This window comes from Giraffa tippelskirchi, chromosome 4 (assembly GCF_054371585.1).
Source record: "Giraffa tippelskirchi isolate mGirTip1 chromosome 4, T2T-mGirTip1v1.2.pri, whole genome shotgun sequence".
In the NCBI taxonomy this organism is placed as follows: domain Eukaryota; kingdom Metazoa; phylum Chordata; class Mammalia; order Artiodactyla; family Giraffidae; genus Giraffa; species Giraffa tippelskirchi.
This window is the reverse complement of record NC_137278.1, coordinates 197157707-197173355: the sequence shown is the minus strand read 5'-3', so window position 1 is coordinate 197173355 and position 15649 is coordinate 197157707. Positions and strand designations below refer to the sequence as shown.

At 51.0% G+C, this 15649-nt stretch overlaps 1 protein-coding gene across 1 annotated transcript in view; it reads right to left on the bottom strand.

The window, feature by feature from the left end:
• The window catches only part of VWF (von Willebrand factor), a 119493-nt gene that overhangs the window by 90151 nt on the left and 13693 nt on the right, over nucleotides 1-15649 (bottom strand). The window contains exon 7 of the mRNA XM_081597129.1: nucleotides 728-944. Coding sequence (XP_081453255.1) covers nucleotides 728-944 — 217 coding nt within the window. The remainder of the gene's footprint in view (nucleotides 1-727; nucleotides 945-15649) is intronic.

The window sequence follows — 15649 nt, the reverse complement described above, 5'->3', positions numbered from 1 at the left end:
CTTCCAGAGGCGAACCCAGCTGCTAACAACCACCCTTCTCACACGCCCACAACAAAGATGAAAAGCTCTAATTTAGAAGCTGGAAACACACACACACAAGGAAAGGCGTGTGTGTGGCGTAAACATTCGGGCTGCCTGCCCTGCACTATCAGCCCATGTGATCTACGGGAAGCCTGCGGGGGGCGGGGGGAAGGAGGAGGAGGTTGCCGGCAAGCGACTGCAGCAGCTCCTAGTTCTTCATGATAATTTGGGAGTGGTGACAATCACGATGACTAGGGACCCAGTGAGATTAGACGACTGGGTGACGGGCACGGATGGAGAATACCGGCCAGAGGAGAGAAGGGAGGCGATGACAGGCAGGGACTTGAGAAAAGCCTGCCAGGATGCCGAGATCACGGCCCTGCTCCTGGTCAGTTTCAGACTTGAACGGATGAGATCCCGGACAGAGCTGGGGAACAGCTTTTGAGTCCAGAGATGGATTTTTCTCACGAGGAAGTGGGAAGGCCGGGCGTGAGGATAGAGGCAGGAGAAGCGATATCGGGACTTTGCCGGAGGGACCTTTCAAGCCTCCTTGAAGCCGTTAGGGAGGACTCGCTCTGCGAGCAGGGGACAGGGGGCAGGAGCCGCGCAGGAACCAGGGCCTCTGTCAGCACTGGCTAGTTGGGGTGGGACACCCAGGACGAGCCCCGCCCACCCCGGCGGAAGGTGGGATCCCGCACAGACTCACTGCAGGAGCTGTGGTCCGCCCAGCCATACAGCAGCATCCCCTGCTGGGCGCAGGCACGGGCGTACTCCAGGAGCACAGGGCAGGGGCACCGCAGCCCCTGGGCGCATCCGCACAGCATCCGCTCACACAGTGCCACGAAAGGCTCGGGGTCCACCAGGGCATGACAGCGGGCGAACACGGAGGCCGTCTTCAGAAGCTGGCACTGCTCCCACAGGTCCTGCGGGAAGGAGAAGCCACCTAGGAAGGCTGCCACCCACACGGCCGGGTGTCCCCTGACTTCGGGGCTTGGAGACCCGCCACGCCCAGAAACCGAAGACCGCTCTCTCACACCCAGGAGGTGTTTGTCCACATCCGTCAGACGAAACAGTCCAGCAATTCATGGAACTCTGTCGGACCCCTGCTTGGTGGGGCGCCCTGAGGCCAGGGCAACCTTGTGAACTGAGCCCTGGAAATGCAGATACCAGGGGCCTGGCCTGCAGGGGCAGACAGTGTCCTCTGAAGGGCAAGGGTAAAGAGATTCTGTGAGTGAAAGGAGCAGAACTTGAAGTTCTTGTGGAAATCCACCAGAGGCTGTGCGGATCTGAGTGAGGAAGGCCAGGCATCTGATCTGCACCCACCTGGTCACCTCCCCTCGCTGAGCTTGGTTCCTCCATCAGAGATGAGATTTACAAAGCAGACCCTCCAGGCTTCACCCCCAGAGACTTTAACTCCATATATCAGGGATGAAGCTGAACAAACATTTGCAAGATGGTTCCTGGGATGGACCGGACCAGACCAGTTCCCATCAGCAAAAACATGCCAGGACTCTACAGAGTGCCCCAGGGGTGCTGCCAGGGTAGGGATGTTCCTAGGTTTTATCACTTTGTTGACAACCTAAACCCCATAACACAAGCAGGTTTGGAACTGTTCCCACTAATGACTCCTGGACATGTTAGTATAAACACCCCCTCCCTGTAAGTCGTATTTGTGAGCATCTCCACATTCTGCATCTTGGTAATTTTTCTCAACAACATGCGTGCCAAGTCTCTTTGGTCATGTCTGACTCTGTGTGACCCTATGGACTACAGCCTGCCAGTCTCCACTGTCCATGGGATTCTCCAGGGAAGAATACTGGAGTGGGTTGCCATTTCCTCCTCCAGGGGATCTTCCCAACCCAGGGATCAAACCCACATCTCTTACGTCTACCTGCATTGACAAGCAGGTTCTTTACCACTAGTGCCATATCTGAGATGTTAAGTCATGAAAAAAACATGTGCTGGTAATTTTTAAACGCATGTTTTTTTTTCACAATTTAACATTTCTGAAATCAGAGCACATCTTAAAATCAATATCGCATTTTGTCTTCAATTTGACATGAGGCAGTATTTTTGCTATAACTGATGCCCACTGGGTACACGATTTCCTTCCTGCACAGGCCTGCTCTCAGAGCGAAGGGAAGCCAGCTGTTGGTGGAAGGATTTCAGCTAAAATGAAGGGAGTACAAGAAGAAAGAGCTGAGTCCTGGAGGGTCAATCAGAGCAAATCGACTATCATAAAAGAGCAAACAAGTGACCAGTTTTCAGGAGAGAGAACTCCGATTTGCTCTAAATGTACAAGGATGATCAGAACAAGGCTGGTTACATCAAGAAACAGGAGCTAGCCCCATGGTCTATAGAGGACTAGAGATCTGACCTAGTGCTTCTTACCACCTGAGAGAGCCACCTGGGAGAAGCCCCAGGGTCATGTGGTGGTCCTGGGGAAATGTGTGTCCTGTCCACAGTGTCCTGCCCTCTCCTGACTTGCACAGTTTGCCATCAGAACCAGGGCCCTGATCGCCACAGGCCCCTGGGAGGACCCAGGGAGCTCCAAGGCCAGCTGGCCCAAACAGTTGGGCGTAGCTGGTTCCCTCTGCACCTGAGAAAAGCAGCAGTCACATGGACTGCTAAATTGCAAAGCTGCAGCAGGCAGGCTTGTGCAAGGGCAATTAGCAGCTCCGCAAGCTGAGAGCTGCGGCTGAGAACAGCCTCCCTCCCTCCATGACCCCACCCTCCTGAGCTCTCCCCCGCACCCTCACATGGCAGAGAAAAAGCAGAGGCTTAAGTCCAGCTTTGCCCCAGCCTGGTGGTGGGGATGGAGACAAAGCTCATTCTTCCATGCAAAAGGGCATCCTGGAGTAAAACGGGACACTAACTGCAGACACCACCTCACAGGTGGACACATGGAGCAAGTGGCTGATGCACAAAGATGGCCCCTTGGGCCTGTGTTGCTGAGGTGATGGCACATATCCATCCTTTACCACCTGAGCACCTCACACACAGGGGAATCTGAGGTTTCTGAAGACAACTCCAGCAAGAGCCCTGCCCTGGATCTGATATGACGTCACAGCCCCAGGCCCAGCTTCTGCCTCTTCCATGAGCTGGCTGTGTGACCCTAGCTGCTTACTTAACCCCACCCCCTCTGTGGAAGCAATAATAACAGGGCCTATTTGAAAAGACTATGTCAAACTATGACTGCACCAAACTATGACTTGGACCGTGAACAGACATAAGTCAGAGCTGTGGTTTTTCCAGTAGTCATGTATGGATGTGAGAGTTGGACCATAAAGAAGGCTGAGCACTGAGGAACTGATGCTTTCGGATTGTGGTGTTGGAGAAGACTCTTGAGAGTCCCTTGGACAGCAAGGAGATCCAACCAGTCAATCCTAAAGGAAATCAATCCTGAATATTCATTGGAAGGACTGATGCTAAAGCTGAAGCTCCAATACTTTGGCCACCTGATGCGAAGAGCTGACTCATTAGAAAAGACCCTGATGCTAGGAAATATTGAGGGCATGAGGAGAAGGGGGCGACAGAGGATGAGGTGGTTGGATGGCATCACTGACTCAATGGACAAACTCCGGGAGATAGTGGAGGACAGGGGAGCCTGACATGCTGCAGTCCATGGGGTCACAGAGTTGGACATGACTTAGCGACTGAACAACAATCTGAAAAGACAATGGAATAATGCACGCCAAAGGTCTCGCCTTAGAAATGGTGACCCCGTATCACCATCATCATTGTCACTGACATCGATATCCTGGCCCCCAGAGAGAGCCCTTCCACTGTCCTTACTGCCATCAGGCATCTCTTTAGAATGGTGAACAGGTTGCCAGCAGGACAGAAGGATATCTTTGTCCCTTTTTGTGTCTCCATCTGCGTGGGTTGTACAGGGGTGAATGGTTGCCAAGGCAACACTATCAATTCACTAGTATCTTGGGGGTTCCCTGGTCAACAGAGGGCTGCTCTTATTGCTCTTTCCTTTGGGACAGTCACAGTCCTCCAGAACATGGTGGGTGTCTTTCCAGTGAGGGGTGGCTGGGGGAGGACCTCACTCTTCTTTCTAGTAGACAGGTCTAAGAATCTCCATCATCACTGGCACCTGAGACTCAGGGAAGGAGGTGAGGCTTGTGTCTGATTCTTTCCATCCTGTCCCACTGCCAGGCCCATCAGAAATGCCACTCAGGAGCTTCCCTGGTGGTCCAGGGTTTAAGACTTCACCTTCCAAAGCAGGGGTGCGGGTTCCTTCCCTGGTTGGGGAACTCAGTTCCTCTAAGCCTCACAGTCAAAACACCAAAACATAAAACAAGCAATATTGTGACAAAGTCAATAAAGACTTTTGAAAAAAAAAATATGCTATGCTTTAGTCGCTCAGTCTTGTCTGACTTTTTGCGACCCCATGGCTCCTCTGCCAGGCTCCTCTGTCCATGGGGATTCACCAGGCAAGAATACTGGAGTGGGTTGCCATGCCCTCCTCCAGGGGATCTTCCCCACCCACTATCAAACCCAGGTCTCCCACATTGCAAGCGGATTCTTTACTGTATGAGCCACCAGGGAAGCCCTTTAAAAAAGGGTTCACATCAAAAAAAAAACAAAAATGTGGAGGAGGTTACTGGTCTCTTACAGGGCAGTTGAGGGCACCCTTGAGGTAGGGGCAGGAGCTTGGGCACTTGCCTACCCCTTGCCACACACACAATTTGGAACCAGAGAAAAAAAAACCAAAGGCAACACCATGGGGTTTTCTAGTGGTTGCTCCCATTGCCTGGGCTGTAGGACAGTGGCTTCGAGCAGTCCCTGCACCACATGACCAGCTCCCAGGCACAGGGACCAGGCACCTCGGCGGACACAGAACCAGTCAGAGGAAAGGAGAAACCCAGGAGTCCAGGCGTCCCCTCCTCCTTTCAGAGCCCAGGGTGGGGGAGCAGAGTCCAGCATGGCTCGTCTCCAGCTGGCCCACCTTCATCCCTGCTTGAAGGAAAAGTGGGAACAGTACTCCAGCACATTTTCTGGGAGGTCCCTGGAGGTAGTAAATGGTTTTCAGAAAGCCTTAGCAAGAAGGGTGGGTTCTGATCACTTGCCTGCAGGAGTGAGTGGATTTCTGCAGACACGGCCACCTCTCTTAGAACAGCTCCTGAGGCCTCGACCGTCTGCATCTAAAACCTGCCTAGGCTTTCTTTCTCAGAGTAAAGAAAAAAGCTGTCCTCTGGTCAGCCCTGACCTGAGCTTGGTCATGAGAGTGACCACAGTTTGAAGGTCAGGGAGGATTTCCAGATGCCTGCCAGCCTCTAAAGCCCAGCTGGCCTCATCCCAGGATGGTGGCACAGTGGCACACCTGGCCTGCCATCTCCTCCTCCCAGGATCCCCTGATCCATCACCCCCATCCTGATTCGTCCCAGGGCACTCCATCCACTGTAGGGTTTGGTGAGCAGGCCCGGGCTTTCATGCCTATTACCACGTGCCCTCACGGAACCCAAGCTATCCGTGATGTAAGTGTGCTTTGCCTGTCTCCTTGTCCATGGGAGCTGCACATAGTCATGCCTGGCAGTGTTAGGTGGGTCAGGGGGACACAAGCTCCTGGGTAGCTGAGCACCTCTGCCAGGCTAGGCCCGGCCCCAGGCAGGATACTTCCATGGACACAAGTCTAAGATGGAGCTATCATGTCCTCTGAGAGCCATGGAGAGACAGGGACCAGTAGGAGGTGGCCATATGGTCGCTCAGCAAACATTGGCTGTGTGGTCAATAGAAAAGGCAAGTCTAAGTCCCACCCCCACTTGGAGGGCCGAGTCCCAGCATATGAGGGAGGCAGGGAGGCCTGGCCTTCCATGGCCTGAGCCCAGCCTCTTTCTCTCACTCACCCCTCCCCCATCCCACATCCTGCATTATTGATAGTTTCCTGAACACACCCCAATGTCTCATTCAATTTCTTGCACATCTACTATGTGCAGGCGCTGTGCCAGGCAAGGCCCACAATAGAAAGCTAGTTAGATGCTCCCATAGGCCCCTGGGGGTGCATCTACTCTGGTCTCCATTTCTGGCGCCATCTCCCCATTTCCCTGCAGGCTTTTCAAAGACAGGAGCTGTATTCCCAAGTCACGCATGAAAGTGGAAGTGTTAGTTGATCAGTCGTGTCCTACTCTTGGCAACCCCACGGACTGTAGCCCACCAGGCTCCACTGTCCATGGGATTCTCCAGGCAAGAATACTGGAGTGGATAGCCATTCCTTTCTCCAGGGGATCTTCCCGACCCAGGGATCGAACCCTGGTCTCCCACATTGCAGACCAATTCTTTATCATCTGAGCCACCAGGGAAGCCCAAGACATGCATACCAGGCTGTACGAAAGCGCTGAATCAACAGTCACGAAAACAGCAATGAGAGAGTCATACCCTCCAGTTCTCAGGGAGTTTTCAATCTACCTGCACCAGGTATTTTCACGGGGAAGGTTTATATAACGGCCTGAAGACCTGGTCCCAGAGTAAATGTGTCTTCCCAAGGGTGTGGCCAATCACAGCAAGAAGGAACCTGCCGCCGAGACGCCAGGGAAGGAGGTACAGTCTGAACCAGGCTCTGGACACTACACAGGACTTAGGTTTCAGGCCACACCAGACAAGGCAGACGGCCAAATTCAGGCAGCAGGAGACAGAGTAATTACGGTCGAGCCAAACCCCGTGTTGCTAAGAGACGCTGCTCCAATATGTCAGTGCCTCAGCTTCTCCTAGCAGCTAATTCTGATCCTTGTCATGGTCCCAACCTTGTGGACTCTCCTTGAATCAGCTTCTGTTTTCTCCCAAGCTGGTTCTCCAGACCATCTCTTTGTTACTCCCGGAGTAAAGCAGTCAGAGGTGCCTTTCTCTGATCCATCCCAGCGCACTCCATCCACCGTAGGGTTTGGTGAGCAAGCCTGGGTTCCCAAGCCTGTTGCCACGTGTCCTCATGGAAGCCAAGCCATCCGTGACACAGGTGTGTCTCCATATGTCTCCTCGTCCAAGGGAGTGGACACGGTCACGCCCGGCAGTGTTGGGTGGGCCGGGGAATGCAAGGGGTGGGCAGCTTCCTCTGACTGCTCATCACTCACCCAAGGCCACTCACCTATATAGAGCCCTCAGCTGATGGCCCTGCAGAGTCTCCACCCTTCTCCCACTTTAAGGACAGACAGACCACACCCCTCTCCCTTCCGTGGTAGTCTGTGCTCTCTGTAACCCAACAAATAAAGTTGTTTCAGAGACCAGCAGATCACCCACTCCCACACAGAGGCCTGAAGACCCCTTCAAAGAACACAAACCTCCAGACTTCCCTGGTGGTCCAGAGGCTAAGACTCCATGCTCCCAATGCAGAGGCCCAAGTTCGACCCCCAGTCAGGGAACTAGATCCTGCATGCCGCAACTGAGATCCAGCACAGCCAAATAAAAAACAAGTAAATATTTTTTAAACAAAGTTAAAAAAATTTTTTTGAAGAACCCAAACTTCAGAGGCTAAATACAGCTTTTCTGATTTAGAAACTGAGGCAGGAGAGAATAAAGAATTCACTAGGTCAGCAGTTCTCAAAGCGTGGTCCAGGGACCCCCAACAAACTCCCAAGATCCTTGCAGGAATCCTCAAGATCAAAACTAGTTTCGTAATAACACTAAGATGTCATCTGACATTTATGCTCTCATTCTTTTGCAAAAGCACAGTGGAATTTTCCAGCGACTACGTGATGTGTGGACTCACAACAGGCCGGCTGCAGATGCAGGCATAAGAACCAGCTGCTTTCTCTCAAGCCAGACAGTGAGGAGGTTTGTAGAACTGTGAGACAACACCATCCTCCTCCCAAAGTTTTTTTTTGTTTTTGGGTTTTTTTTTTTTTTTTATTAAAAAGATGGTATTCGTGTTAAACTGGAGAAGGAAATGGCAAGCCACTCCAGTATCCTCGCCTGGGAAATCCCATGGACGGAGGAGCCTGGCAGGCTACAGTCCATGGGGTCGCAAAGAGTCAGACATGACTTAGCAATTGAGCAAACACACATTCATGTTAAATATCATGTCTTAGTTTTTTTTTTTTCATGTCTTAGTTTTAAATAAATGTATATATTTACAATTTTTCTTTTTCATATCTAATAGGGTAAATATTGACAAGCACAAGCCATATAAACACACACTCTGGGACTTCCCCAGTGATCCAGCAGCTAAGACTCTGTGCTCCCAATGCAGGGGGCCTGGGTTCAATCCCTGGTTATGGAACTAGATCCCACATGCTACAGCTAAGAGTTTAAATTCTGCAACTAAAGGCCCCACACGCTGAAATGAAGATCAAAGATCCCACATTCCGCGACTAAAACCCAGCACATCCAAATAAAAAATATATATTATTTTTAAAAAAGCAGACTCTTTGGGATCCTCAATTATTTTTAAGAGTGTAAAGCAGTCCTCAGTCAATTTAGTTTGCCAACAGCTATACTGGTAAAGGAGTCACTGAGCTGAACTCAAACCCTGATTTCACCCCATAGGCCAGGCACCTGCCACTTAGCCACAGTTCACCTGGTTTTCCACGACCCCGATGCCCCCACCCTCCCCACCTTGTTTCCTGTAAGTCAGATTAGAAAACTGTATAGTCCAGTAGATATAGCACAGGTTTTAGAAAGACTGGCCCCATCGCTCACAAAATGTGTGACTTCAGGAAGATCATCTCCCTTCTCGGTACCTTTATTTCCTCACCCTTAAAAGAGGGAGATTGTGGAAGAGATAGAAAGTTGTTCGGATCTATTCCTCCCTTCTTTCTTAGTCAGAAAACCCTTGGGCACAGAGCCACTAAGAACAAAGATTTGATTTTTCAGCCTCCCTTGCAGCTGGGAGTGGTCATAAGACTAAGCTTTGCTCCCCTCGCCAACCCCAACATAAGCAGGAAGGTCGTGTGCGACTCCCAAAAAGCAGCCTCCAAAGGAAGGGGTGCTTCTTTCAACCCTTCTCTTTCTATGACTGGAATGTGGTCATGATGTCTGATGCTTAAGCTGCCATTTTGGGCCATGAGGTTGAAGACAACAGGACTGAAGGACCCTTCACCCAACACTGTGGCATCAGTACTGGACATCCCACTCCAAACTCCTTCTCAATGAGAGAGAAATACACTACTCTACCATGGAAGCTGCTTCTACTTTAGCTATCCTGGCACAGCAGGACCTAGTCCTAAATAACAGATAGCAATGCCTGCCTTCAACTTTCCTGCAAAATAAAACTAAATGATATGACACAGGGAGTGCAATCGACTGCGTGTACCTGTTGTCATTGTCTGCTGTCAGTACTAGCCAAACAGCTTGAAGATGGCTTCTCCTCGGCTCTCTGCTAAACCATTCTGGCAGGGAGACCAAAGAGGGTCAGCTAATTCACTTCCAGCATCTCCCTGGCTCCGATGCCGGGCATTAGCTACTTCTCTCTTCCTGCATCTCTCGTCTGTGGTGCCAGAGGCTGGCGAGAGCACGCCAGCCCCAGTCCATCAAGCCATGACCTCACCCTGCCTGGGTGGGTGTGCAGACCCAATTGGAGTCCAACTTAATCACATTTTCAGTTCATTAAACAGCACCAGGCCTCCTCCCTGGAGATGCCAAGCCAGTTGGAGGGAGAGGGAGAGAAAAGTTCATCTCCCCAAGGGCAGACGGGGTGGGGGGTTGGTGATCGAGGAGATAAAAAACAGGAGCGAGAGATCTGGAGCTTAGCTCTTGTGTTGGTTCTCCAACAGTTGACAAAGGAGCAGGGGTGGGGGGCATTCCTAGGTCTGGAGTGAACAAAGGGGAGACTAACAGATAAAGTGCAAGATTATTCAGCCCAGCCCTGGAGTGGGTGTTCAGTGGCTGCCCCTTGGGGAGGTCTGGAGGCGCTGGGACCTGAAGTGATCCAAAGCCGTGGGTTCAGGAATTCACCCCCAGGGAAGGGCTCAGTTTCTTACTGCTCAGCCTGCAAGGATGAGTGGGGGAGGGTTGCTGATTCTGTTTATAACTTCTGCCTGGCTTGGGATTCCCTCCCACATTCCAAGATCTGGCTCAAAGGACCCCGTGAAACTGGCTGGTAGATTTCCACTAAACGGATGCTTTCTGTAAAGCTGGAGATTCCTCTCTCTGAGATAGTCAGAACACAGCCCTCATGAGAAGTAGGGTAACTGGATATGTCCCTAAAGTCCCCAGTGCCAAGGGAGATGGCTACAGAACCCTCCAAAGGACCCATCTCCCCCTCTGTGCTCCTGGGAAGCATCTGAGCAGGAGTCAGGGCAGGACCAGCTGGCCGGGAGGACAAGGGCCTGGCATCAGCCCCAGGTTCCCAGTTTGGGGTCTGTCCAAGCTCTGGGTCTGGAACCACTCCACCCACCCTGCTCCCAGTCAGAAAGGGTCATCAGCTCTGTGATAAGAACTGTTGCACCACGTGCCCCTTAACTAACTCAGCGTGGCATTCACATGGTCCTCTTTCATGGTTTTTCACTGTCTCTTATGTGTCTTGGCCCTGAGTGAGACTGTAGACACAACCTCAATAAAAAATATCTCAGTAAATACGTGCCATCAGGCACCTGCAGCTTCCTATCTTTGCCAGGAGAGGAGGAAGGGAAAGAAAGCCATTTGGGGAAAGTCTCGTGGAAGGGTTCTGAGTATGCTGGGTTAGGGATGCATTTGCATCTGCTTAATTTAAGGAAAGCTTCCCTGGTATGGCTCAGCAGTAAAGAATCCACCTGCAATGCAGAAGATGAGGGAGACTCAGGTTCAATCCCTGGGTTGGGAAGATCCCCTAGAGGAGCAAATGACAACCTGCTCCAGTATTCTTGCCTAGGAAATTCCATGGACAGAGGAGCCTGGCGGGCTACAGTCATAGGGTTGCAAATAATCAGACACAACTGAGCAATTGAACACACACACACAATTTAAGGGAAAAGTTGAAACCCAGTGGCAGCCCCTGAACTCCGCCATGAGGCTAGACCTCAAAAGGCAGAATGGCCAGGGTCACTGTCCCACCACCACCACCAGCCCGCGGGCTCCCTGCCCCTCCTGCCTCCCTGCACTTGGATGGGTGAGGGGATTTGCTGAAAAGGGAAAGGGTGCTTATTTCCTCATTGGTCGGTATCAGGCAGAGCTTCGCTGGTCTTCAGAGGGGAGACTGAGCTGCAGAGCAGGGGTGCAACTACGTGAGGACACAGCAAAGCTCTAGAAACCACGGATTCTTGGATCTTGGCCAAGTCCCCAAAATAAATCCTCACTCCTTAACCTCTGGATGACTTGAGAGAGCGGTTCTCATTCCACAGAAAGGGGAATGTGTGTATGTCTATGTGTATATACATGTATGCGCGCCTATGTGCACGTGTGTGTATGTCTTTGTATGCATGTGTATGTATATGTGTAAGTGCATATGTGTATGTATAGGCGTGTGTGTATTTTGTGTGTACATATGTGTATATGTGTGTGTGTACTGTATGTATGTGTGCATGTGTATATGTGTATTGTGTGTGTGTGTATACATGTGTATAAATAGGCATGTATATGTGTGCATACTTGTGTTCAAAACCTAACTCAGATCTACGCATCGCTGGGACCCAGTGGGTGGGCCCCCTCTGCAGAACCAGGTTGGTAGCCTGGCTACCAGTTAGTTAGCCGATAACTAACTCCTCCGGGGTTTCTGGGTTACAAGCATCTCTTCTTGAGATATACTGACCTTCCCTGGACCAGACTCTCCGGGCACAGTTGCTCTCTCTAGGAATCACAACTAGTCTACCAAACAAACAAATGTAACAAAATTCTTCCCAATCTCCAAGAAAAGTCTATTCTAGCCCATGAATGCAGGAGGCCAGGAGAGGATGCCAGGAGTGGACATGGCCAGTGAGCCCTCAGCTCTGCCAGGGCACTGAGTCCCTCCCCCACCAGGTCACCTCCCTCCAGGCCTGTGAGCTTCCTCCCAAGGCACCTGTGGGCAGAAATAGGAGAAAGAGCTGGGTATGCACTTTGCAAATAAAAGGCGTGGGCAATATTTCATGAGGATGTGAAGAGTGAACTGCATTGTTCTCAACAGAATGAGTATTTCGTGTGCCTCTTTGTGCCATGGAGGGAACTGTTATGGTCACTCAAATTAAACATGAGTGTTTACAAATGTTAGCTCCAGCGCAGGCAGGTGACTTCTTAGGGGAAGAGGGTTTACAGGTGAACGGTGGGCTCTTCAGAGGAGGAGGCAAGGGGGAGAAGATGTGAAGACATGAACAGCAACAGAACAAAAGAAATAAGGATTGTGTTCACTCAGACACGCACAAAACATTAAAATCGGAACCAGTGGAAAACAGGCAATCTGGGACTGTTAGGTGACTGATAGGAGTATCACTTGATGTGAAGTCCTGAGTAAGATTTGGAGAAAGCAGACTGCAGGGATCTTGCTTCCTCAGTATTCAGCGCCACTGAGGGAGCTTCCCTTGTGGCTCAGATGGTAAAGAATCTGCCTGCAATGCAGGAGACCCAGATTTGATCCCTGGGTCAGGAAGATCCCCTGGAGAAAAGAATGTCGACCCATTCCAGTATTCTTGCCTGGAGAATTCCACGGACAGATGAGTCTGGCAGGCTACAACCCATGGGATCACAACGAGTCGGACACGACTTAGTAACTAACATTCCTTAAACTCCTTAAAACGGCACTTTCCCAGCAGGTGATGGTAAAGTGTCTTGAGAAAAGGGTGTCTTTTTCTAATTAGATAGAACATCACATGGACCAGCTGCAGCCCCCATCCAGCCCCCTGGAGCCCTGGGCTTCACACTGCAGACAGGACTGCAGGATAAAAACTAAGATCCCTGTGTAAGGTTAAACCCTCGCTGACATTTCCTAGGCTGTCAGAATTTTTTAAAAAACAATTTTAAGTGACCTAAGGATCTTTCTAAAACGTTCACTGTGTAGTCGAGTTACCTGCAAATGAACACCAATTATTTGAGCATCTATAGCTTGGCACTTTTTATTACTAGATCTTCACTCTAAACCCTATACGCCAGCAGCCCTGTCCTCGGAGAAGCTGAATAGAACTACAAATCTGTGTGCAATCAAACAAGCCATTATCCATGCCAGTAGAGAGGCTCCAGTTTTGTTGGCATAACAAAGAAACATTCATTCCCCCGGGTATAAGTAATATGACCTGGCTCTCAACGAGCTGACTCCTTGCTGCCACCTCGGAAAGACAGAGAGCTCCTGGCGGCTGGGTCAGCACCGTCTCCCCCACCGATCACTTGGCCACTGAATATGGCTCTTGGAGCCACAGTGGCAGACTCTTGTAAAGGCATTTACCAGCCCCGACTTCTGACTGAACCCAGGAACCCAGCAAGACCCAACAGGCCGTGGACAAGTCCAGAGATTGCAGTTATCACCTCCCTGGAGATGTCTTTGTGCTTCCCAGCCAGTGAGGGTGCCCCGCTCGTGGACAAACACAGCCTGATTGGATGATGAAGCCCTGCCCCTCTTCTCAGGTAAACAGCCTGAAACTGGAGTTCACGAGGAACTTGTTTGTGCCTTGGGAGGTGTGAGTGTTTGAGGGCCTTGGCCCAGCTCTGGGAACTTGGTAACCAGTTTCTTAAACTGCTCCCAGGACACTGGTTAGTAAGAACCTTAACGCACCCAGGAGACAAAGTGAGTAGCGAGTGTACAGCTGGAGCCCCCAAAGGCCCAGGGGAGAAAAACAGGGCCTCTGTGGATTCTCTGCCTCCACCTCCCATCCCCCTCTGTCTCCCAGGAGACAGAGTGCCAGGCTCTCTTCTCCACTCGGGCCTCTGTATCAGGTTCCCATTTGGAAATCCTGTCTTCACCTCCCACTTCTTAGGTGTAAACGAGAGTATTCCTTTGTACTCCGAGGGTGGGAGCATTTATCTTGAGCTTACTCTGTGATGCCTGTGTTTTGCAAACTAAAGTGAAACAAAGCCCATGCCCTAGGTGTCAGAAGTACCCATGAGCCGCCCACCTAACTTGCCAACTAACCCCCCCACCCCACCCATCACACACCTCAATCCTACCCCTGCCTAGAGAACAGCGGAAGACAGCTAACCACAACCTTCGATGGAAGTATAAGTTTGGAAACAAAAGGAAGAGATGATAAAATCCCTTCTCTGCTCCTCGCAGCTCAGGGCTCCTGGAGTCCCCTCAGCCCCAGATTCCCCTGGTTTACAAGCAGCCCCAGAAGACAAGCTGGCTTCTGCCTGTTCCCCACCCTCCGTGTCCGGGTGCCTCTGCACCTCACTCTCCTTCTAACCCCACGCTGTGCTCAACTCCCCCAGAAAGAATGGGGTTATAGCCGGGAGGAGAGGAGAAGAGGAAGAAGGAATTTTGAGCTTAACACTTCAAGCACTGTGTGTGTTTGGCCTGCTTCCCCCACTCCTGCTCTCAAAGTGCGGCCACCCCAAGGGCAAATGCAGACTCAAAAATAATAATAACAACAACAACAGCTCAGCTAGTTGAGCCCCACTGGGCTAAGCACTCCACATGTATCCTTTTATCCTTACGGTGGCCTTGTCCCGTGTCTCTTTTACATATGTGGAAACTGAGGCTTGGAGAAGGCAAGTGTCCTGCCCAGAGTTACCAAACTGGTACATGGTCCAGGGATAGGAAAGCTGGAAGGGCCACAAGGGCAAGTGTCCGCTATTTCAAAGTTTTCCTGAAAAGAAGAGGGAACTACCCCCTTTCCCAAGACAATACCCTCTCCTCCCGGGGTTTGGAACTCCGTCTGTCTCTGTCAGCTGCCAGTACTGTTCTGTGTTCTAGGTGACAGAAATGTTTAGGGACTAGCTGGGAAAACCTAGCACCACTGAAACACTGGAAACCCAAGGAAAAGACGTGTTAGGAATGGACTTGTTGATACATTAGAGATTGTGTTTACAGTCTAGGCAGCTGAATTGAGCATGACCCAGAGCGTTTTCCTGCACCTGACATACTCCTTGGTTTAGAAGATAAACTGTTCCTTGAAAGTGGAAAGACTGAGTAACTAATAATGCAGCTTTCTCATGCTAAGGCAAGGGTGTGTGTGTGCGGTGTGGTATGTTTTATTTAGCCTCTGGAGTAGGAGTAGTCTAGAGTTTCTCCACTTACATGCAGATTTGTTCTACAAATGAAGGATCCTCGGTTATGATTGTGGGGTGGCCCATTCCCTGGATAAATGACCCCAGCTAATTTGCATCCATCCATCCATTGAATATTTACTGAGTGAAAGTGTTAGTCACTTCAGTTGTATCCAACTCTTTGTGACCTCATGGACTGTAGCCCTCCAGGCTCCTCTGTCCATAGGGATTTCCCAGACAAGAACACTGGAGTGGGTTGCCATGCCCTTCTCCAAGGGATCTTCCCGACCCAGGGATCAAACCCAGTCTCCTGCACTGGAGGCATCTGAGCCACCAGGGAAGCTCTAGTATCAACTCTCTCTTTAGCTCAATCCAGAGAAACACACAATCAAAGAGTTTTAGAGCTGAAGGGAGCAAGACTCATGGAGCCGGACTCCTGAAGGAAAACAAGTCTGAAATCATCACTTGGGTGGCCTGAGGTGGTACAGCCAGAACAGCAGAGGAGGGGGCAGGGCAGGGTGTGGACTCTGACTCTGCAGTGCTCGCTGGTGACTCAGGGCAGCTCCTTAATCGCACCCCCCTCCACCCTGCTCTGGTTTCCTCATCG